Here is a 24871-nt window from a genome sequence, read left to right on the forward strand (position 1 = left end):
CTTGAAACGGTCAAATTCTTCTTTTGTTTCCCAAAGATCCGGGTCACCCAGGTTCCAGGTACAAAGACTGTCATCAATGAGTACAACGTCCAAACTGAGATCCTGAACACGGGGATGGGAGTCAGAAACCCCGAACATCTGGACCTGCTGAAGGACTTGTGTCGGGATGGGCTGGTCAGCAGGGATGACGGCCAAACATCCACGTAAGAGGAGCACACACCCGGAGGAGAAGTGGCTGAAGAGTTAGAGGTTTCACTAAGAAGGTCTGATTTATCTCTTTACATTTGCAGGCTGGATGATGGGTTACTGTCTTCGGAGGTCGGGATGAAACCAGAAGAAGCACTTCTGGCTGAAGCCTTCAGAACTGTTGCTGCTGTAAACCCTCCTCTTGTTCAGCCATGTGAGCCTCTCCCTTCAGCAGTTTCTACAAACCAGTCCCAGGTCCAGGATCCAGCTCCTCAAGTCCACTTAGTTTGTGAGCAGGAGCCCCAGCTGGACATAAAGCCAAATACCACATCCGCTGAGAGGATGGAGAGGTGAGTGGGCAGAAGCTTAGTGCTCCAGCTCCTTGATACATTAAGGGCCAATCCCAATACACCCCCTACTTTCTACCACTAGCCCTAAAAATGAAGCCACAAACTTTAGGGCCCTTGTAATCTTCCCTAGGGATTGGGACACCACTTGCTACGTCACTGCGTGGTTTACGTTCGGGTACGTAAGCGTCTGCGTGGTTACGTTTGCACATACGTCACACCATATCAGGAAGCCCAGAGATAGAAGCTGTTTTAATTTCCGCTGTAGCGCTGTTAATATGTCACTTTATTAAGTTTTAATATTTTTTCAGGCGTAAAAGATTCAGTCTGCAAATTATGACGTAAAGTATTCTGGGAAATTTTCTCTAGCCCTCCGTCGCGAAGTCAGCATCTGAAATTCCTAGCTCTGAAGGGCTAGATTGATACACACTAACCCTTGTTATCCCCACTACCCCTATATGAAAAAAGGGAATTGGGACACCACTGCCCTCACGGGAACGCACAAAGTTTAGGGGTAGGACTGAAAAGTAGGACTAGTGGGGGGATTGGGACTAGCCCAAACTGTCTGCATGCAGCTTTTTGATGTCGGGACACAAATATTTCACACTCTAGGTCAGGGGTGCCCAATCCTGGTCCTCGAGAGCCCCTATCCAGCATGTTTTAGATGTTTCCCTGCTTCCTCACACCTGATTCTAATTAGTGGTCATCATTAGCTTGTCATAAAGGTCTGGACAGTTCTGTTGTTGAAACAGCTACTTTTATCACGGTGTGCTTAAGCAGGGAAACATCTAAAACATGCTGGATAGGGGCTCTCCAGGACCAGGATTGGGCACCCCTGCTCTAGGTACTCTAGGTCTGAACAAAATGACACTGAGACATGTTCTGTCACAGATGTTCCACCTCTTCATTACCAGGCCTCACGTCTGAAATGACTTACCCAAAATAAATGGAGTGCATCTTTACAAGTGTGAGGGCTGTATGTATAACGTTGGTCTTAAAGGAAAGCTAAGATGTGCAAGATTACTACAGAAGTGTCCAAATCCAGGTGTGTGACTGTATCAGTGTAAATGCATTTGGAACTCAGTAGAAAACTAAAACTTAAAACAAATCCATTACCATGAGAAAAAATGACCTTACTACCGGAAAAATAATTCAGTCACAACAGCAGTGAAATGACAGCAGCAAAAGTAAGTTTGAACCTGTTCACTTCGTGGCAGAGAAATCTGGTGGCTAGCTTTCTAATTCAACACAAATACAAAGAGTAAGTACTGTTGTCCCGATCAGGGTTTTTTAGCCGATCCCGATCACTTGAGTTTGAGTTTCTGCCGATCCCGATTTTTCCCGATCCGATCACTTTTTTTGGCTCCCGATACATTTCCGATACTTTTTCCGATCAGATACATTTTGGCAATGAATTAAAAAAAGAAAAAGAGGACTAAAACTAAATTATCACAAGTTTCTTTTCTTGTCCATTGGAGAACAACATGGACATTTATTTCAACAAAGCTTATTAGCTCTGGTGCCACAAAATGTAAAAACATGAAATTGTAAACTAAAACAAAAAGTGCAGAATAGTGCAATAACAAAAATAAATACATTTAACTTCAAAGCCTTTGTCTTTCTGTAAACAACCTGGGACCTCCAGGATTCATTTCAAATGTATCCAGTCATAGGAAATGGGACCGGACAACATCCCTCGTTGGGTTTTAAAGGACTGAGGAGCTCCGGGATGTTCTAACAGACATCTTGAGCACCTTTCTGAGCCAAGCAGTTGTTCCTGAATCCTTGAAGGCCACCATAGTAATACTGGTACCAAAGAAGCCCCACCTTTCCAACTACGATGACTACCGGCCCGCAGCATTAACATCCATCATAATGAAGCCCTTTGAGCTGCTCGTCATGCACAACCTCAAATCCACCCAACCCAGCACCACCATGACCCTTTCCCATTTGCCATCTCAGGATGCCGATCTCCACCCAGCCCTCGCCCACCTGGAACACCTTGAACTGTCTGCCAGTGCCACTTTATATTTAGAATTCACTGTTAACATATTTTGCTACATGTCTATATCATTGTTTGAGTTGTGAATTGTTTGGTTGAAAGTGCTTGGTAGAAGCTCTTTGCTGAGTTAGTTTCTTTCCCTCATTTTGGCATGCTGCATGTCAGTATTGGTGCTTCCTAGGATGGTCCTGGATTGTCTGTACTCAAAAGTACCTACTACTACTACTACTACTACTACTACTACTACTACTACTACGGTCATTTAGCAGACGCTTTTATCCAAAGCGACTTACATCTGAGAGAACACAAGCACAAAATCACATAGGAGGATACTTCTCTCAGTCTTCCCTGCAGGAGGCCGTAGCGTTAACAAGTCTGAGGCTTCCACCTCCCCACATAAGGAGCTGTTGCTCTGATGAACTCTCACAATTAATAGAGTCTCAGAGAAACCAATCACGTGCACTAACAATAATAGCAATTGCATGCTGTAAAAATGCACCTTCCGGCAATATAATATGTCTGGCTCACTCTGCTGCACCTCTCACTTTTTTGGATAATTGTATATACCGGTATGTTATTTTATTCAGAGCCATCATTTTTTTCTACCTCATTCTGCTGCACCTTCAGTTTTTTAATTGTATATATGTCAATAAGTGCCACATTTGTTTATTTACCGTTTGATATTCTAAATCTAAAGAGCGAAATAACCGGAGTCAAATTCCTTGTTGAACAATGTTCGAACCTGGCCAATAAAGACGATTCTGATTCTGATTCTGATAACTAGTTCTGAAGACAAACTTTGATTTCCGTCTGCAGCATCAAAGATGAAGGAGAACTTTATTCAACAGGAGTTCCTGCCACCTGCCAGAGCCTCTGTCAAAACGGTAAGATAAAGTTATTCATTTCCTCTTCAAGTTTGATGCTGCTAGTTGAAGCTGTAGAGGAACTGTAGACAGACGAGGGTTAATCCGTCTTAATTCTGGTCGATAAGAGCTGTGTTACCACTCTATTGGTTGTGTTTTATGTAAACAAAGCATGAGCTGTAAGAGTAAAGAGAACATTTACTCTTACAGCATCTTTACAGGTCCACCTAAAAAGTCAGACAAGTGCAGCTCATTCAGAACTCTGCTGCTCCAGTCCTCACCTAGACCAGAAAAGTGGACCACACTAGTCCAAGTCAGAGGTCTTTACACTGGCTGCCTGTCCGTCAGAGGATAGATTTTAAAGTTCTGATGCTGGTCTATAAAGATCTGAATAGTCCAGGACCATCAGGGACCTCCTGACCCAGTATGAACCTTCCAGACCCCTCAGCTCATCTGGATCCAGTTTTTTATCAGTTCTCAGAGTCAGAACCAGACATGTAGGAGCTGCATTCAGCTTCTATGCTCCACAGTTCTGGAACAAACTCCCAGAAACCTCAAATCAGCTGAAACACTCTATTATTAAAGTCCAGGATGAAAACTCACCTGTTCTCAGCTGCATTTGAACAAAGCTCTAAACCTGCAGTGTTACTTTTAAACTTGTTTAGACACTTGGTCATATTTTAACTACTGATTTTATCTGATTTTTATGTAGTTCTTTTTTGTTTAAAATTTTTAAAATCATGTTTTTATTTGTATTTTAATGTCTGTAAAGCACTTTGGATCACATTGTTGTTGTATTTTACTATACAAATAAACTTGCCTTGCCATTGTAAACTTGTGAAACTGGGTGAATTTCCATAAAGTAACCTGTGTGTTTGTTTCCAGGTGTGCTGGAAGGTGAAGATGAAACCATCATCAGGCAGCTTGTTTCCAGTAACGAGACAAAGAGGTGCAGAACCACTTAAAAGAGCTTCACTCTGTCTACACTGAGAGATCCAGCATGTAGAATCTATTCACAGGAACCAAACGATTCCGGCTGCTTTCAGAAAGTCTTTGTACATTTAAGAAAAAAAAACTAGAAAAGTAATCAAATATGAAAATGGTCATTTCCAGGTCTAGAAAGATTTTGTAGATGTATGAACAGCCATAAAGTTGTGAAGAAGTCCTGGAAATATGTTGTAGTGAGGGTTAAGGATTTCAGTGATTTGGTCTCTACAAGATCAATACACACCTGATGAGAAACAAAATTAATTAGCCATTAATTGTATTTCTTACAAGAAATAGCTGTGTAAATGAACAGTTTGCTTTCTGGATGGATAATTGAAACAATTGATGGTTTCTTCTGCCTGGACCTCACATGTTCCTATGTGTGATCTACGTCACCGAAAACAGACGACATCAGCAACCTGATGCACGCTTGCAGTTTTCTGTCTGTTCACCTGAAAATGACCCACAGACACAATATCATCATTAAGACAAGTAACAACCCTGTCAAGTCTAGAGGAAGGATGTGATCACATCAACTCACTTAAAACCAGGGCTGCAACAAATAATTGACGTAGTCCACTGAAATCCATGACAAATTTAGGTGCCAACAAGTTTAATAATAATCAGGGCTGCACATAATTATTTTGGTGTGGTGCTCAGAGGAGCCCCTGGATATGTGACTTGGGGCTCCAAAAACGCGGTGACCCGGATCGATAAAAGAGGGATGCAGGAATAAGTTATAGGCAAAACGATATTTATTCACTTATAAAGATGAATTAACAAATTATGGTGCGTGTTAGTCTGTAGAGTCAGTATAAAAGTTACAGTTTTTATCGGCCAGATTGGGATGCTCACGGCATATTTTGCACCTAGGGTTGCCACCTTACAGAAATAGAAATAAAGGACGCCCCGATTTCAGCAGCGCAGGAGCCAAAAAAAAGCCCCAAAACTTCTAAACTGCATAAAAATGTGTTTATTTTATATGAAAAAACGTGTTCTTTAATAGCATTGAACTTGCATGACTGTACAGACAGCCAACCATATAGCAGCTGAAATAGCCGCCTATGCTCTGTATGTCCACATCAGCCAAGGTGTAGAATATTGCTACAGGTGAATAATATGGTGTAAAAGTTAATTTATTTCAATAATTCAACTAGAATATGGAGTAAAAGTTAATCTATTTCAATAATTCAACTTAAAAGGTGAAACTAATATATTACCTAGTCTTATTACTGTACATACATATAATTTTGATGATGGAATTGTTTATTGATTTCATAAAATATTCTCGAATTTATTTTTTATTTGGGGTTTTCATAAACTTTGAGCCATAATCAGAGAGCAGCGTCTTGCTGGTGCAGAAACTGCTGCACGCAGTGACAGACTCGCCGCGTAACATCATGCAGCCACTTCTCGCCGAACACACGTTTTCTGTTCGGGTAGTGGTTCAGTTTGGCGTCTCTTTGTAGTTGGTGGTGGTGGAACGCCAAAATAATTACTTAATGGCGCTTGCTTCTTGGACATTTTGACGAGACGTGTCGGGGTTTGTTCAGTAAAGCTGATCCTTACCTGTCTTCCTGCCCAACGAGCATGGAGGGGGAGTAAGGACGCGCTGTGATTGGCCAGTACCAACTTTGAGTGGGAGTTCTGGGGAAAAGCTCTCCCAATAGATGTTTTAATATTAGTATTCTGGTCTGGCCACAACCAATAATATGAGCCCCAGCTGTTGGTACGCAAAAGCGTTTCGCAGCACAAGATTGACAGCGCACTGTGGATTTTGACGGCGCATGCGCTCTGGCGGCCCACTTATGTGCAGCCCTGATAATAATGAACCCTGAAACCCCATTAATCATGTTTCAGCGCTGGCCCTGAAGGGACAAACCCATCATAAAGATCTTTGTATTCTGCTGCTGGATGATTTAAAAACTCAGTCCTACATTTGACATAAAAGCTATCTATGTTCTTACCTGAGTAATTTAGTATTATTAAAGGAGCTTGAGGCTCCTTTTAAGAAATGAGACTCTCTAGCGCCACCCTTCACCACGGCGGCCGTCGGGGGTACTGCAGCCAACAGTGAAGCCGGCACGGGAGAACGGGGAGAACGCGCATGCAGCGTCATGTGACGTCACATCCGCAGCCCAGCGCGGGAAATTCGGGACCGAATTGCAGCACATTTTGCAGCACACAGCCTGTTCAAGGCAAAGGAGAGATACACTAGAGGAAACATTCTTTTGGGTTTAGAACGCTTCATCTGACATTATTACTAGAAAACTTAAAATGTATACGGATTTTTTTCATAAATTCTGCCTCAATCCTGCCTCATGCTCCTTTAATGTCTACATCTTACATAGAACCAATGTGTAGATAAGTGAATTCCCGCTGAAGTCTCTGCTTGTGGGTTCTAGTTTCCACCCCCAGGTCCAGTGGTACCAGACCTCCGGCTCTGTGGTTGTAACAGTGAAGCTGATGAACCCGGAGAGTCAGCGCTGTGATTTCTACCCTGACAGAATCATTTACAGGTCAGTCTGGTGAGACCTCCAAGGATCACTCACTTCCTTTTACTTCACCCAACATTCAGTGCAATCTGCAACCCAGAACTCTTTAGACCGGCATGTACTCGCTACATGTCCAGTCCACCAATTTACACCTGGCAGCACAGTTAGGTTTTTTTCAGTATTTTCAGAACTAGATGTTGGTTCCACCACTGTCCTTGGAGCTCAAGTACAAAAGTGTCAGATGCTGGTTGGAAGCGTGTGGTTTCAGGGTGAAGAAAGGACAGTAGCTTGAGTGCAGGGCAGAGCTGACCCTCATGGCAGGAACTTAAACAGGTTTGTGGTTCGGTTGGTTGACATGTGGTTTCTGGACTATGTTAAGCGGCAGAATCGGTGGTCGCTGCTACCGGGCCGACCTGGAGCTGCACCAGAGCATCGCAGCCGACCTGAGCTGCTGGGAAATGAAGGCCAACGAACCAGTTCTCAAACTGGTGAAGGAGCAGCCGGGAAACTGGGACAGACTCGTCAAGAACAAGGTACACACATTTGCTTTTGTTTCCTCCACGTTCCATAGAAGGAAAGATACTTGAAACTGCTGTGATGAAGAATGAAACAGCTGTTTTGTTTTTATGTAGAATATTTTTGTGAGTTACAACATGGAGCACTTTGAAGAGGACGACGACGACGACGATAAACCGCCAGACGGCAAGTCGACACACACAGTCTGAAGTTCTGACTGTAACTGATAAGACGTGGAAATAACTGGTGTTTGTGACGTCTGCACGTTCTCTGGTTTCCTTACAGGTCCGTATTTTGAGGGGAACACAGGACACTGCTGGTCCACTGATTCAGAGAGCAGCTGCAGCAGCGACAGCGATTGAACTGACTCAAATCAGTGTTTGTGTTCAGGTTCTTCCTTTAATCTGCCCCACTTCATCTGGAATTAAAAGGGAGATTTTTAGTTTGTTTGTTTCATGATGGTCTCCCTCATACTTCCCAAACATCTTTGCATTAATTTGATGGTCTGACCTCACTCATCTTGGACACACGTGTGGAGAATAGGCTTCATTATTTTGGGGACAGGTCATCCCCTCACCCTAAATATTGGTAGAAGTTTGATAGAGTACAGCTGCTGTTTCCGCCGCAGTTTTTATTTTGTTGACAAGTCTTGAATCTGGAAGATTTCAGTTTACACTTTTCACATTAACACGGTCTCTTGTTCCCAGTTTGAAGGACCAGTGTGTAGGATTTAGGATGAGCAGTTTTCTTCATATTCATACATAGTATTCATAGTAATTTTCTCCTGTTTTCACCCCTGGACATGAAAACATGAAAGACGAGCTTGGGGTGATGGGATTACTCAGGACACATTTTAAGCAAAAGCTCTGTTGGCTTAAAATATTAACTGAGAATGTCGTTTTTGTGATCTTTATTTGTGTTAATTCAAGACCACATGTAGATGAAGCAACACCAACACGTTTTTGTTTCATGTTAAGATCTTTCAGTTTCTGTCTCATTTGAAAGAATGTTCAATGACTTAGAGCAGGGGTGTCCAAAGTGGGTCCTCGAGGGCCGGTGTCCTGCAGGTTTTAGATGTTTCCCTGCTTCAGCACACCGTGATAAAAGTAGCTGTGACACCAACAGAACTATCCAGACCTTGATGGCAAGCTGGTGACGACCAGTAATTAGAATCAGGTGTGTTGAAGCGAGGAGACATCTAAAACATGCAGACACCGGCCCTCGAGGACCCACTTTGGACACCCCTGACTTAGAGGTTTTGTGAAGCTGTTGCAATCTCATGGGGTCAAGCTGACTCTCTTAGGGTCTGCTGGGGTCTCCTGTGTGTGATGTGGACAAATGGAAGATTTATTAGATTAATTTCTCTTTGGGGATTAATAAAGTGTTGTTGTTTTAGGTGCTTTGCCAGGCACTCACAGTCGCCATATACCGGCTACTGACCGGCTACTAAAAGTCACTGAATGTGAAGTCATAAAGTTTTGCAATCTCTTTTGTGGAAATTATTTAGTTGTTTCTTATATATATATATATATATATATATATATATATTTTTTTTTTTAAAAGCACAATCACTTTTTTTCCCACCTACTGGCCCAAATGTGGTGAGCTGTGGAGACAGATGACCAAACTGGTGATCTACGAACATTTGGGTGACATCACAGAGGACTTGTCCTTTCAGTTGTGAATGTTTGGGAGGAAGTACGTGAGCTGTGAGGCTGAGAGATAGGCCGCTATAGAGCTGGTTATTGATGTGTTTATGAAGCTACGACACATCTGTTTTCTGTAAATAATAAAAAATAATAAAAAAAGTTGTCAGTTCACACAAGAGGATCATGTGTTTGCGTGTCATGTAACAACATTTATTCTTTAAGTGTGTAAAAATGACCCTTTTAAAAAGTAGATGTAATTATTCACAAATTACTAAAATAATATGTATTATGTGCAGAATCTTGTCGGAGCAGGAGTTTCAGAAGTCTCAAATGGCCTTCTCAGATAAAGTTTAGAACCAAAACTCAACTCCAGCTTTTCCCAGATATCTACAGTCCTGCAAATCCTCCTACATCCTGTGTTTTTGTGTAAAAACAATAGAAATCATGTGGTTCTATTAGGTGAAGTATGTCCATGATTCTGAGTTGATAGATCGGGGGCCGGTCATCAGCACAAGTCTTAATGACAGTGCTGTCATTAAGCAGTATCAGGGTGTGCTTACGCAGGGAAACAAAGGCAAGGCAGGTTTATTTGTAGTCCAATTGGACAACAAGGTGAATCAAAGTGCTTTATAGAGACATTAAAACATCACATAGTAGATCACATGATATAAGTTGAAATAAAAGCAATAAAACAAAATAGAACAAAACCAAAAAAAAGTTTAAAAGCAGTAATTCATGACAGACATCGGTTAAAAAGAATGAAATGAGATGTGAGAAATAAAGGATGGAGTGCATAATGGTAGATTACTGAAATCTAAATGTAAAACATGCATGACAGCAGCCCTGGAGGTCCAGGTTTCCCAGCCCTGTTGTAGATCTGCTTGTAGAAGCAGTAACTCAGTGGATGTTTCCTTTAACACACACACACACACACACACACACACACACTACTGATCAAAACCATTCCGGAAATTGCAAGAATTTGCATTTCGCACTGCTTGGTCTTAAGAATGTTCTACGTAGAGCTTGAAAATACAAAAACAAGAAATACGAGTAAGAGAAAAAAAAATGAGTATGCAATTCATTGAAAACAATTTAACTGAAGTAGGCTGTTCAGCTGATCAAAGGTTTAAGACCACAGCCTTTAAAACCCAATCTCTGTACAAGATTTATAATTAATTAATCGCATTTGAATCTCATATCTGCTGAAGTTCCCCAAATAAAGAATTTGAATTCTAGGACATTGCAAATGCAGTGCATGATTAATCAATTGAACACAGTAAGAGAAGATTTGAAATCCACATTTTTATTGGTGAAGTGTGTTTCATAAATGAAATTCAAAAGAAAAAGCTCAAGCACATCAGCAAACCAATTAGGAAATAAATTAAGGCTGAGTCTCAAATTGGCACTTAAGCAGACTCTCAATTCAAAATTAAAACTAAAGCTGACTCAATACGACGCCAGGAAGCAGGACCAGGTTTCTCGTGTAAAGACGTTTTCAGTTTAATATTCATGTGGTAAACATTTTAAAATGACAATCAGGTTCTATTTCCATCACTCAGGTCCACGTGGACCCGCCCCCTCCGGCAGACCGTGGTCCAGTCCGGCAGACGCTCACTGTTCGTAGGGAACATACATGTCAAGACAGTTTTGTCTTCTCTTTATTTCAGTTTTCGATTCACATCGACTGAGCAGGTCTTGAAATCATAAATATCCTGCACATTAAGTCTGTCATGTTTAGCTCAAGTGGGTCCTGGTCATTTCCTACGCTGATGATGACACCCTGCCGTCCGCGGCCGGTCCTGGACCCGTCCCTTCAGTCAGCCGGCAGCCGAACGTGTCCGAGAAGACGTCCAGCAGGAGGGGGACGGCCTCGTCCACGCTGACGTCTCTTTTTAACTCGCCGCTCAGAGACGTCACGCCTTTCCCTTCGATGCCGCACGGCACGATGTGGTGGAACCAGGACAGGTCCGTGTTGCAGTTCAGAGCAAACCCGTGAGACGTGACGTAGCGGCCGCAGTGGATCCCTGAGGACAGAACAAAACCAGAACAGAACCACGGTGACACAACATTTCACCTTTTTTCTCGACATTTCGACTTTTTTCTCGACATTTCGACTTTTTTCTCGAGATTGTACTTCAACATTAATCTCGACATTTTGCCTTTTTTCTCAACATTTCACCTTTTTTCTCGACATTTTGCCTTTTTTCTCGACATTTCGACTTTTCTCGACGTTTCGCCTTTTTTCTCGACATTTTGACTTTTCAAAAAACAAATATGTCTGCAGTCTTGTATAAGCTTTAGAATGAAGGCAAAATGTTGAGAAAAAAAGTCAAAATGTCGAGATTAATGTTGAAGTGCAATCTTGAGAAAAAAGTTGAATGTGGAGAAAAAAGGCGAAATTAATCACTTTTCCAACTGTTGCTCTGCTTACTGCCCCCTATCGGTCACCGTCGGTACGACACGCTCTCCTTGCGTACTACGCCAGCGACGTTGCGGTTGGTGGTGCAGGAGAACGGACGTGAACGCAAGCTCAAACAGTATATCTGGGGCTTTAACTGTCACTATCTTGCCTGTTTATTTAATAGTTGCTCAGGGTTTATGTTCATGTTCTGGGTCTCTGGAAAGCGCTTAGAGACAACATTTGTTGTATTAGACGCTATACAAATAAAATTGAATTGAAATGGCGCTGCCAGGCTCACTCATGGGTATCACTCTCTTCTCATCACAGCTGACTGCGGCTCAACATCTCCCCCTAGAGTTGCTAATCAGTAACTACAACAACAATGAAGTGGTATCGGAGAATTTTTGCAAGTACGAGTACCGTATATGAGAGCAGTATTGGCCCCAATACCAGTATCGGTATCGGTATCAGCCCTGATACCAGTATCGGTATCGGTATCAGCCCTGATACCAGTATCGGTATCGGGACATCCCTAGTTTCTACCGACATCACCGCTGGGTTTCGTACCGATGGCACAGATCTTGTTGTCTCCGACCCAGACGCCGGTGTGAGGAGACGTCGACGCCTCGACTCCAAACCTGCTGCAGAGAGAGATGACGGTCTGTTCCAGCTGACTGACGTACCAGCGGACGCTCTGGGGAGACAGAAAACACGTCAACACCTTCCGGCTGCTTCAGGACTCCGGGCGGGTTGTTCTGGGCGGGTCCAGACCTTCCTGAAACAGCCCAGGTCCAGGACCGGGTAGCAGACCAGCTGGCCCGGTCCATGGAAGGTGATGAGTCCCCCGCGGTTGCTCCGGTGGACGTCGGCCCCCAGCAGCCGGAGCCGGTCCAGGACGGGACCCGGGTACGGCTGGTTCCGGATCCCGGTGGTGTAGACGGGCGGGTGCTGGCAGAGCAGCAGGGCGTTGGCCGGGGCGTTGGCCGGAGCCTTGTCCGGAGCGTTGGCCGGACCCTTAGCCCGACCGGACCGGTGCCGGTCCACGTAGACCTGCTGCAGACGAAGGCCCTCCTGGTAGGAGACCAGGCCCAGCCGGACCACCTCCACCAGGGGCCGGCCGGCCCCCATCCAGGACCGTAAGAACCTGGAACCAGAGAGGGGGGGCCATGAGAACCTGCACCTCCATCCCTCCTGAAGACACCACTCAGACAGGAGACATATTGATATGTGTTTATTTGGGCTTTCAAAGTTAACGCGTTAACGCGTTAACGTCCTCTTAACGGCAACAATTTTTTTAACGCACGATTAACGCACAGGATAAACAAAAACACGCATTATATAATTTCTGGCGGTCGACGGAACCATAGCTTGATGACACCCTGCCGTCCGTGGCTGGTCATTTCCTACGCTGATGACACCCTGCCATCCATGTACAATCATATCCTACGCTGATGACACCCTGCCATCCATGTACAATCATATCCTACGCTGATGACACCCTGCCATCCATGTACAATCATTTCCTACGCTGATGACACCCTGCCATCCATGTACAATCATTTCCTACGCTGATGACACCCTGCCATCCATGTACAATCATTTCCTAAGCTGATGACACCCTGCCATCGCGGCCGATCATTTTCTAGGCTGACACCCTGCTGTCAAAGTTAAAGTTAACGCGGTAATAACGCATTAACTTAACGTCCTCTTAACGCTGAAAATTATTTGAACGCACGATTAACGCGCAGGATAAGAAAAAAAAAAAAAAAAAATGCGCATTATATAATTTCTGGCGGTCGACGGAACCATAGCTTGATGACACCCTGCCGATGGCCGGTCATTTCCTACGCTGATGACACCCTGCTATCCACGGCCGGTCATTTTCCTACGCTGATGACACCCTGCCATCCATGTACAATCATTTCCTAAGCTGATGACACCCTGCCATCCATGTACAATCATATCCTACGCTGATGACACCCTGCCATCCATGTACAATCATTTCCTACGCTGATGACACCCTGCCATCCATGTACAATCATTTCCTACGCTGATGACACCCTGCCATCCATGTACAATCATTTCCTAAGCTGATGACACCCTGCCATCGCGGCCGATCATTTTCTAGGCTGACACCCTGCTGTCAAAGTTAAAGTTAACGCGGTAATAACGCATTAACTTAACGTCCTCTTAACGCTGAAAATTATTTGAACGCACGATTAACGCGCAGGATAAAAAAAAAAAAAAAAAAAAAAACGCGCATTATATAATTTCTGGCGCTCGACGGCACCGTAGCTCGAGGAAAAGTCTGGTGAACTGAGAAATGGAGAATGAAAAGGGACTTTTGAACGGCTAGTTCACTTTCAAAAAGATGCAGATGGTTTGCTGGACAAGTTATTTGCATGTGGATTTGAAATGAATTACCATGGAAGTACGTCGAGTCTCAAATACCACTTAGGAGAAGGGGATATTTTTTGAGCCTTTTATTTTCCTCCATATGACGTTAGACATAATTACATGGAACATTTAACTGACCAATGCATTTCTTGTACAATGTTTGTGATGCATGGGTCATTGTTTTACATTGAGCTGCTTAAAACAACAAGGAATCTTAGGTTAGTCTATACAAGTGTAAAGTTGGGGACTACATTGTGTTTGTATTTATGAAGGAATGTTACATTCAGGTCAAAAGCTTTTTTGTGTGGAAAGTTGATAAAAAAGCATAGTTGATAAAGCAGCATATTTGCCCTTTCTCATGTTGTTAACAGTATTCAAAAATTTAAAAAATACCTTAAGGTAATTTGAACAGCAAAGAAATGTGTGGACAACATGCGATTAATCTTGATTAAAAAAGTGAATCATTTGACAGCCCTGCTTTTTATACTTTAGACAGACTTGTAGTTTTCGAAACTATTTTTATTTGCATCTGATTAATGTTTTGCTGCATCTGCATGTGTCTGTATTTAATTACAGTTTAGTGTTTATAACGGCCTCGGTTGAATAAATATATGAATAAAATTTGCATGGAACATTGTTTTTCTGTAAAAGCTATAAGTTTATGGAACAATCTGAAATAAAATCAAAACATTACATTTAAAAGAATAATAAAAGCCAGTTTGATGAAGAAATATCATGATAATGGTTAAGTTAGGTGGCTTTGCTTTTTTCTCTCTCTCTTTTTAGCACCAGTCATATTTTTTTTTTCTTTGAATCCAAAAAGAATACGACTATCTGTGTTTGACGACAGCTATTTTGTGTTATTTTATAACTTTGTTGTAGATTTTTTGTTGTTGTTCTTTTGTGGGTTTTTTTTAAATTACGTAATTTGTAATTTTTTTTATTATTACATTAATGGAAATTTGATTTCTTAGAAAAATGGGACAGATAAAATAAGAGTTGAGATTTGTTGTAATCATATTGAACTGTTTTGTTTTTCTTTCAATGAATGAAATAAAGAATAAAAATGAAAAAATTAAATGCACATCGTTGTGATTGATCAGGTCCATTTCAGTGATGCTGCTATACGTTGTAATCTGATTACTTTAATGGTAAATAATGTAATTTCAATCTTTAATATCTAAAATCCAGGTTTCATTTCCAAATTCAGTCAAATTTAAATCAGTAACATTTACTATTCATTACACTACTTACTACTTACTTACTGCTCGGGACGGGAATCGAGCGAGGACTTTGTCAAGTAAACGAGAGTCGCAGAATCTGCCCGAGAATATGTCAGATTCTAGACAAACTAACAAACCACAGAAATCCGGCACGTGCTTTTGGAACAAACGAGTATCTTTCAACACCAGAAGGCGTTTGCAGAGAATTCGGCTGTCAGATTTTAGTAAAATAAACATTTATATGACTAGAAATCGAGATTTTAGTTCCTACTCCGGACTGTCCTTCAGTATCCTGTGGCGGTCTGACGTCGCGCATGCGCATATAAATGCCGCTAAAACCACTTCTGTTATGTCGTCTTTCTCAATCAGACTGTTTTAATTTTACTATCTTTACCTGGGCCACTACTTTAACTGAGCCACTACTTCTCAGGTGTTCTCCTCCACCTGCAGCGCTCGTGTTTTCCTGGGCTGTGCTGTGAAACCATCCACTTCCGGGTTCCACACCGGAAATCATGAGCCCTTTCATAATAAACTGTTTTCCTAACCTTCAAAAAGTGTATGTTCTCTGTTTTGTGATAATAAATGTGGAGTTATGGATTAACCAAGTGTTTATGTGATGACTCAGACATTAGTAGTTTTTGTCTTGAATTCTGTTCAACCAATAACAATAATAATAATGATAACAGTCATAACAACAACAATAATAATAATAATAATAATGACATTAATAGTAATAATAATAATAATGACATTAATAAAATAATTATTATTATCATTATAATAAAAGATGTGCAAAATCTTTCTATTTCATCCATATCGTACCTGTTTTTTTTATCTCATACTGCACTATTTTCTTCTTCTACTGTTTATATTTTGTTTTACGTATTTTTTACTTTTTTATCCTTTTTCTCTGCATGTGTGTATTGTGTGTACTGCTGCTGCTCAAAGTGAATGAATGAATAAAGGACTATCTAATCTAAAATTACAGATAGATAGATAGATAGATAGATAGATAGATAGATAGATAGATAGATGAAGCAAAAGTAAGTTTTATCCGATTAATCAATAGAATATTTGATCGAATAATCGATCACACAAATATTCAATTGCTGCAGCCCTATTTTTGGTACTTAGAAAAAATATGTTTTTTTGATGTTTCAGGAAATGTTCAGTTTAAAATAATTGTATTTATTTTTATATGAAAATTTAACAAACAGTTAACTAGTTTGCATAATATGTAAATAAATGTCAATTGTTCTCATAAAAGAAACAAATTGGTTGTTTGTAATCAAGTAATCTGCCTTTTGATTGATTTAAATTTTTATTTCGAACATGAAACAGTAATGAATACGAAACAAAACAATAATAAATACATGTAAATAAGAAATAAAAAACAAAAATATAAATAAAAACATGCATCCATCATAATAAACATGCTCGAAAAGGAGTAGGAAGAAGTAAAAACGTATTAAATCCTACCCCCTAAAATCTATTTCATTATGATCAAAATGTATTTAATTTCTATATATATATATATATATATATATATATATATATATAATGAATGATAATCAATAATCAATGAATGTGGTTTTACTGCTATTTCAACATTTAGAGTCATCACCAGAAAAATAACACCAGGAAAATAACTTATTTTGACAATTTTCACCTGTTTCAAGTAAATTTTCACTTGAAATAAGTAGGAAAATCTGCCAGTGGGACAAGATTTATCTTCTCATTACAAGCAAAAAAAATCTTGTTCCACTGGCAGATTTTTCTACTTATTTCAAGTGAAAATCTACTTGAAACAGGTGAAAATTGTTGTTTTTTCCAGTGATGAGTCTTGTTTTAAGTGTAATGAGATTTCTTTTTACTAAAATGAGACATTTTAACTAGAAATAAGAAAAATATTCTTAAGATTCTTTCGTTAAGATTTGGAGTTTTTGCAGTGATCCATTTTACTTATCCTGTGAAGGACAGAGTCATATTGATAAGTTCAGAAAACTGTTTTTTATTTTTGTGTTTTGATGTATTTGATGCAAGCCCAGTGGATATTTAAAGCTTACAGAAAGCTGCATTTAACTGCTGCTATGTCATTTCTGCAGTATTTCTGCAGGTGTTTTGGTCACTGCTATTATTTGTAATATATTATATTTGTAATCAGCACAAATTATCCGTCCCCATATGATAAAATCCACCCCCCCCCCCTCATTTCTTTTTACAACTCGAGTACTGAATATATATATATATATATATATATATATATATATATATATATATATATATATATATATATATATATATATATATTTTTTTTTTTAGTTTGTGTGATGTGTTGCCCGCTCCTGATGCTCCTGATGCACGTCCCCGCCGCGGCCGCCAGAGGGCAGTCTTGAGTCGGTTGTGCGTGTTTGTGTATTACAACTTCCTGCTGATCCTTGGCAGTGAAACGCTCTGAAATACCTGCTTGACCGAGATGCTTCTACCATGGAGGTTTTTCCCTCAAGAACTAATCTGAATTCATATCAAACGTGTTCTTAACCGTAAAGAGTAACAGCCCGCTGTAACCGTGGCTGTATCGCCTCCCCTGACGGACTACTAAGACAGAGCTGCCACATCTGGATGAGCAGAGACATCTGATCATCCTGCCCTAACATGCTGCTGGGGGGCCGGTACCGGGACAACAACCACCCCGCACACACGCCCCGGCCGGGAAGCACACCGGCAGCCTCGCTAGAGTGAAGGGGCCGCCGTGCTGGCCCCCCGGGACTTCAACAGAACCGGTAAACACAGACGAGCAGCAGCTCTGCAGAGTCACGCTGGGACCACCGGCGGCCATGCTAGCGGGCTGCAGGCTGGTTTATGGTCCCGCGTTACACCGACGCAGAGCCTACGGCGTAGGATACGCGGCGACGCGCACCGTACGCCGTAGGCTACGCCGTCGTTTTAACGCGGACCATAAATCAGGCTTAACGGTAGCATCGACCAGTTGACAGGTTTAAACAGGTAACTGGACCAGGCATATACATATATACATGTATATATGTCTATGGGTCCAGGGACCAGAGCCCAACACTTCACTGGTCAGAACCACTCAAGGGGACTAAACCTACTTACTGAAAATATCTATGTCTAATAGTCTGTAGATGATATTTTGGTATGATAACCCTTCCTGAGTGGCAGCTGGATCATAGCTATTGTGTTTCACAATACAGGACTGTCTCAGAAAATTAGAACATTGTAATAAAGTTCTTTATTTTCTGTAATGCAATTACAAAAACAAAAATGTCATACATTCTGGATTCATTACAAATCAACTATCCTATCTCAAAAAATAGAATATTCTGGGAATCTTAATCTTAAACTGTAAACCATAATCAGCAATATTAAAATAATAAAAGGCTTGTAATATTTCAGTTGATTTGTAATGAATCCAGAATGTATGACATTTTAGTTTTCTTTTAATTGCATTACAGAAAATAAAGAACTTTATCACAATATTCTAATTTTCTGAGACAGTTCTGTATTGTCTTTGGTATCACTTTAAAGGGGACCTTTAAAGCATTAATTCAAGTTAAGATGTGATATTTCCTGAATCCTTATGGTCCTGTGAGTATTCCAGTTTTTGTATTTTGTGTCTCTGTTGTTCCTAGGTGACACAGGGATAAAAGATAGTATATCATTTAGGCGAAAATTGTGTAAAAATGTGTGTTGTTTATAGTTTAAAGAGCTGCAGAGACCTCTATGTTGGTCAGAAAGATTCACATCTTAGCTTGAATGAATGCTTAAAATGTCCCCTTTAAAATGATACCAAAGACAATATAGTGAAACATTGACAGATATCCTGTACATGAGTCTAAACCAGGATATGCACCAGCATCTAAAATGTAATTTTCTGAAGGGGGTGGGTAACTATACAGGACTGTCTCAGAAAATTAGAATATTGTGATTTTCTGTAATGCAATTACAAAAACAAAAATGTCATACATTCTGGATTCATTACAAATCAACTGAAATATTCCAAGCCTTTTATTATTTTAATATTGCTGATCATGGCTTACAGTTTAAGAAAACTCAAATATCCTATCTCAAAAAATTAGAATATTCTGGGAATCTTAATCTTAAACTGTAAACCATAATCAGCAATATTAAAATAATAAAAGGCTTGTAATATTTCAGTTGATTTGTAATGAATCCAGAATGTATGACATTTTAGTTTTTTAATTGCATTACAGAAAATAAAGAACTTTATCACAATATTCTAATTTTCTGAGACAGTCCTGTAATACAGCTGCCACTCAGGAAGGGTTATCATACCAAAATATCATCTACAGACATGGATCTTTTCAGAAATTATAAGCAAGTTTTGTCACCTTGAGTGGTGCTGATATCTGGTCCGACCCATGGACTAAACTGGTGAAAATGTCACTGACGAGCTGCTTTTACGTGACCGTTTCCACCAGTTATAGATGTTGCTGACAGGCTGGTTTATAGAAACCTAATATTATAGATCCATGATAGAAACGTGTTGACTTGGGTTTGCTGAGCGACTCATCTCAGTCAGCTTGTTGTCAGTAGCTGTTACCTGTCCTCTACCTGTCGTCTTCAGCTTTTATTAACACTAGTCTTCTCCAAAACCAAGCTGTGAACATGGCAGTCCGTTTATGGTGACTGACATTCATTTATTTGTCTCTCACTGTGAAACCCCCTAGTTTCTAGAAAGTCCACTGTCAGCTTGAACCCCCCCCCTACTCTACCTAATCCACTGGTCATGATTAAAAAGAAGAGGAGAGAAAGGACTGGTGTCTCTGTTTGAATACAGAGTTGTTTCTGGCTTCTGGGCTCTTCTGCTTCTGCTTTCGTTTTTGGGGAAATCTAACCATCCTTTGTGTCTGGACTTGTGTCTGGACTAGGCATGGGACGATATGAAAATTTCATATCACGATATTAGTGGACAAAAATATCACGATTACGAAATTATCACGATATTAGCGTGTCGCTTATAAAATTCTTAAAATGCAAGGAAAAAGACTAACCGTGGATCCACTGGTTCCTTCAGAACATTTATTCTCAAATCATTCTCAACACAGTGACACTTGAGGTAGAGAATAAATAGTGCACTGTAAATGTTATGCATTACAAAGTGTAAACTATAGTACCGGTACCGGTACTTATTTGAACTTTCTTTTTTTGTAAGAAAATACTTCCCTGAGAGTCGCAAGAAATAAGTGACAAATAGAAATAAAGTGACAAAGTAGAGCCAAATGCACACTGATTGTATTACTCTCTGAAACTTTAACAGTGGCTGGCTGCTCTGCCTGCTCATCAACAATAACACACGTCGATGGATTCTTCACTTCCGCCCGGCGCTCCGCCTCTACAGCTGGATCCGTATCCGGTCTGGGCCGGATATGCAACCGGGCGAGTGAATTGACACTTTCTTCCAAAAAAAAATAAAAAAATAATAATATTTTTTTTTTTTTTTTTTTTTTTGGCGATAATTACAGTACCCCACGATAACGTTATCGCGGCCGTTTTTTATCGCGATATACGATATCGCCCCATGCCTAGTCTGGACTTGTGTCTGGACTTGTGTCTGGACTTGTGTCTGGACATAGGCTGCCCAAAACAACCCCCAAGTCTCAGTTAAGTCCTCTGGTCCACAGTCACTCTGAAACCAATCCTAGTCTCTAGAAAATGTGAAATCTAACATTTTCTGCTCATATGTTGTCTATGTGGCTGATCTAACAGACCTTTTATTTGAGACATGTTGCATCAGGTGGTGTGTGAAAGTGTCTGTCGTTGGTGATTGTATCTTGAAAATGTCTCTTTTTGTCACTGTTGCATTGACATGCATTATTTGGAGGGGAGAGTCCTTGGCAGCCCAGTGCTTGGTTTGACTGAGGGACTTGAGAGCCCAGTATGAGGACGTGAACTTCAAGGGGACATGATTTAAAAAGAAGAGGAGAGAAAGGACTGGTGTCTCTGTTTGAATACAGAGCTGTTTTTGGCTCTTCTGCTTTGGTTTTTGGGGAAATCTACCCTCCCCAGTCACTCTGAACCCCCCCCCTAGTCTCTAGCTAGTCCACTTGTCCATGGTCACTCTGAAACCCCCCTAGTCTCTAGCTAGTCCACTAGTGTAGATGGAGAGTTCAGAAAGTCGGTCTTGGGGACAGACATGATGCTGCATTGTTGAAACTCCAGATTTGTCCTTGTCGGTGCTTCAGCTCGTCCATCGTACCTGCGAGAGACCAGACGTTATCGACTATCCCGTTTGGAAGCGGGTAAAAAAGCTACTAGTGAAAGGTGAAAAGTGGAAAGGTGCTGTGGCAAGCTGCCACCAGGAGTGATGCTTTTAACTGACCTTTATTCAATGGTTCAAATGCACTCATTTATTTTTATTTTAATTGCCTTAATTTGTGCATCTGACTCACTTCTCTTGTGTTTTTTAATGTTCACCACGTGCAAAGGTAGACATGTAGGATAAGGATTACGTACAGCTCCTAAGATACAAATACAAGGTCTCCACTTCACTCTAGAAATGTGAGAAAATGATAGACACATTTAAAAATGATGTTCCCCAGAGAGAGAGAGCATTTTTCACATTTCTTCACCTACTATGTAAATATCATGAAACAATTCAAGGAATCTGGAAAAGCTGCAGACCTACGTTGGTTACTCATGACCTCTGATCCCTCACATGGCAAAAAAATCAATAAGTCATTATCAGTACCTTGATATTGCCACATTGTGAAAGGATTAATGAAAGAAACCTTTGTTAAGAACTAAAATTCAGAGCTTTATTCACAAACGCCACTTTAAAGGTTTACTGTGGAAAGAATACATGTTTTGTGAACCTTGTGGGCATTGATATGTTTGGGCTGGAAGGGATTTCCAGTGTTTGCACACACATATCCATACATATATCCTTTCAAACTGCGTAAAATCATTACACTATTCAAGGAATCTGTAGGAATTTCCCTGAGTAAAGGGCAAGAGGTCAAGCTGGATACAACCCATTAACTCTAATCCTTCAGTCCCTTCATCAAGAACTGTCGTTCATAGTCTATAGAACCACATGGACCAAGGATGACTGGGGAATCTCCAACATTACTGTAGCAACTCAAAGCTTATGTGCCCAAACAAGTCAAGGACAGAGAGCCTTGTGTTAACTGATCCACAGATGGTGTTGATGTCCCAAAGACAACCGGGATGAGCACATAGTAGACAAGTGAGCGGCGTTTCAGATCTTGCTGGAAAGAAATGGGTTTAATTTATACTCCAGACTAGGGCTGGGCGATATGGACCAAAAGTCATATCTCGATATTTTCTAGCTAAATGGCGATACTCGATATATATCTCGATATTTTTTCTGTGCCTTAATTTCCCCCAAAGCATTATAGCATAGCATCTCTGTTAGCTTCATTTTTTCTGAGGCAAACCCTTAAAAAAACTGAGTTTTAATACAAAGCCTCGTGCCAAATGTCACACAGGTTCCTTTATTAACAGAGGTCTGCACAGTATCAAAATGTATAAAACAAATGAAATAAAAATAAACTGCCTGCATATATAGAATAAAAATGCTTCTTGAATAAAATAAAACAAATATCCCTTTCCTGCATAACAATTAAATTAAAATACACTGTGCAATTAATACAATGTAGACAGTAACAGGCAGACTTTTCCACTGAGGTTGACAGTTGTGCAAATAACAAAACATTTGTGCAAATCTCAAATAAAACATTCAAGTCAATTTGTCACAAAATAAGCTATATCAAAATCATTAAAAAAAAAATGTAAAATTTTTTTTTTTTTTTTAAATCGATATTGTCTCGTACCATATCGTGTTTGAAAATATATCGATATATATTAAAATCTCGATATATCGCCCAGCCCTACTCCAGACTAAAGATGTCAAGGATCATTCCAGACATTCAGCAACAGGTCCAGAAGCTCAAGCTCTGTGAGGGTCCTGGGTTGTACCGGTGCTTTAGTAAAAGTAATTTCTGCGTCAGTGATGGCCAAATAGAATGTGTAAAAGTGCCTTCAGGTCCACATCTCTTCCAGGGACGCCCCACGAATATTTCAACAAGACAATATTAAAGCACGGCTGACATGGCTGAGGAAGAGGAGGGGACATTTAAATCAAGGCATGGTTGATGAGAATAGTATTCTGGATGAGAGTAAAGATATTAAATATCTTGAATTTGCACTGTTAATTAATTTGTTTGTATTTTCCTGACCCTATCAACTTTAAACTAAACTTTAAGTTTATTAGGTTGTGGCCCCTCAGAAGTGATTCTACCCGGCTCGTGGCAGCGTGTGATGTTTTTCTGTGTCTGGCTCAGGAAACGGACATGCTAATGCACCATTGAATGCTGTGTGCTTCCAGTCTGTGAGGTCACGAGGACCATGGTGGTCATGTGACGTGCTCCTGGGTTTTATCCTGGCTGAGCCGCCTGACGTGGGGCCAGTGCAGGATTTCTGTGTCTGCCCTGCCGGTCTGGTTTCCCAGTGAGGGTGTTTCCGTGCGGAGGCAGGATGAAGCTGGTTTTTGAGCAGGGCAGTGAGGTGAGAAGATCAGCTACTGCTTCAGGGTTGTGCATGGGCAGATTTGATGGGATTAAGCTTGTTTTTGTTTGTTCTGATGTTAACGGCAGTTCAGTCATCCAATATGTTCTCTTATTACTTCAAAAGCCTCATTTAGGCTTTATTTTGAACATTTCCTCATGTGTGTGTGGTTTTCTGTGCAGGATCTATGAATAGACTCTATGGTGTCTGCAGATGCATCTGCTGAATAGCTGATTTGAGCTCAGTGGCAGAGGAATGAATGCAAAATGAGCGAGACATTTCTCTTCACCGCATAATGGGCAATGATCTCAGATGCTCTGCTGTTTGTTTCATAGCCTGATATCTTCCAGTGAGCGTTTGACACTAAAACTGACATCTCTGTCTAAACACTGTGGGACTGCTTGTTAAGCATTTAAATCCAACATTTTGCCATCCCTCTTTATGTTTATATCCACGTTTGTCTCTTTATAACACACAAACCGAAGGCTTTGCTTAATTTTAAAACTGCTCATAAGTATATATTTAACTTTCTGAAGAGACTAGAAACTAGGGCTGCACGATTTCAGAAAAAGCATTGGATTCTGTGCTATTGTATTAAACTGCGCTTTTATTAGATTACATCAGTCATGTGTACATAATACTCTCAGTTCTCCAGATAATGATAATTAATACTAATATCTTGTCTTATGTACCATTGACAACATATCTGTGCCTTTCCTCTCTCTGTTCTTCATCCTCTCTTTCTTATCTCTTTTCCTGCTCTTGTGATCCAGGTCCTGATCAATGTTTCTTCTCTCTTAAAGGGGAGCTTTTCTTGCCAGTAGGGGGGTTCTTAACTGCCATTGTTTATGTAATAATTGCTCGGGGCTGGGGTCGTGTTCTGGGTCTCTGGAAAGCGCCTAGAGACAACATATGTTGCAATAGATGCTATATAGATAAAACTGAATTGAATCCAGGGGGGCCCAACAGCAGTGAAGCAATTTACAGGACTGTCTCAGAAAATTAGAATGATGTGATTTTCTGTAATGCAATTACAAAAACAAAAATGTCATACATTCTGGATTCATTACAAATCCACTGAAATATTGCAAGCCTTTTATTATTTTAATATTGCTGATCATGGCTTACAGCTTAAGAAAACTCAAATATCCTATCTCAAAAAATTAGAATATTCTGGGAATCTTAATCTTAAACTGTAAGCTAGGGCTGTGCGATTAATCGATTTTAAATC

The 24871-nt window shown here is 40.5% G+C and overlaps 3 protein-coding genes across 7 annotated transcripts in view; 2 read left to right on the plus strand and 1 right to left on the minus strand.

Annotated features, from left to right (window-relative positions):
- Positions 1-7758, plus strand: part of tdrd12 (tudor domain containing 12) — a 42212-nt gene extending 34454 nt beyond the window's left edge. The window contains exons 28-35 of the mRNA XM_061722799.1: positions 37-203; positions 291-536; positions 3352-3419; positions 4284-4347; positions 6791-6904; positions 7260-7413; positions 7513-7582; positions 7682-7758. Of these exons, the coding sequence (XP_061578783.1) occupies positions 37-203; positions 291-536; positions 3352-3419; positions 4284-4347; positions 6791-6904; positions 7260-7413; positions 7513-7582; positions 7682-7758 (960 nt within the window). The remainder of the gene's footprint in view (positions 1-36; positions 204-290; positions 537-3351; positions 3420-4283; positions 4348-6790; positions 6905-7259; positions 7414-7512; positions 7583-7681) is intronic.
- A 2577-nt stretch (positions 7759-10335) lies between these two features.
- Positions 10336-15572, minus strand: lipt2 (lipoyl(octanoyl) transferase 2). Of its 2 annotated transcripts, XM_061722237.1 has the most exons (4): positions 15464-15572; positions 12221-12593; positions 12017-12143; positions 10336-11072 (listed from the first exon to the last, which is right to left on the minus strand). In XM_061722237.1, exons 2-4 carry the CDS (start codon positions 12575-12577, stop codon positions 10810-10812), a joined length of 747 nt encoding a protein of 248 aa, XP_061578221.1. In that variant the 5' UTR covers positions 12578-12593; positions 15464-15572; the 3' UTR covers positions 10336-10809. The 2 variants fall into 2 exon arrangements, with proteins under 2 accessions (XP_061578221.1, XP_061578220.1); XM_061722236.1 differs by lacking the exon at positions 15464-15572 and having other exon boundaries at positions 12221-12610.
- Positions 15573-17507: 1935 nt separating this feature from the next.
- The window catches only part of ankrd27 (ankyrin repeat domain 27 (VPS9 domain)), a 53228-nt gene continuing 45864 nt past the window's right edge, over positions 17508-24871 (plus strand). For all 4 annotated transcript variants that reach the window (XR_009782719.1, XM_061722233.1, XM_061722234.1 and 1 more), the window contains exon 1: positions 17508-17852. The gene's annotated coding sequence lies outside the window, so the exon portion shown is untranslated. The remainder of the gene's footprint in view (positions 17853-24871) is intronic.

The sequence above is a fragment of the Cololabis saira genome, chromosome 5 (genome assembly GCF_033807715.1).
Source record: "Cololabis saira isolate AMF1-May2022 chromosome 5, fColSai1.1, whole genome shotgun sequence".
Lineage (NCBI taxonomy): Eukaryota > Metazoa > Chordata > Actinopteri > Beloniformes > Belonidae > Cololabis > Cololabis saira.

Coding starts and splice junctions, on each gene's coding strand:
- lipt2 (XM_061722237.1), bottom strand. CDS start 12,577: ATGGGGGCCGGCCGGCCCCTGGTGGAGGTGGTCCGGCTGGGCCTGGTC. Junction 12,144..12,220: donor ACCTGGGCTGTTTCAGGAAG/GTCTGGACCCGC, acceptor CTGTCTCCCCAG/AGCGTCCGCTGGTACGTCAG. Junction 11,073..12,016: donor CAACAAGATCTGTGCCATCG/GTACGAAACCCA, acceptor TTCTGTCCTCAG/GGATCCACTGCGGCCGCTAC.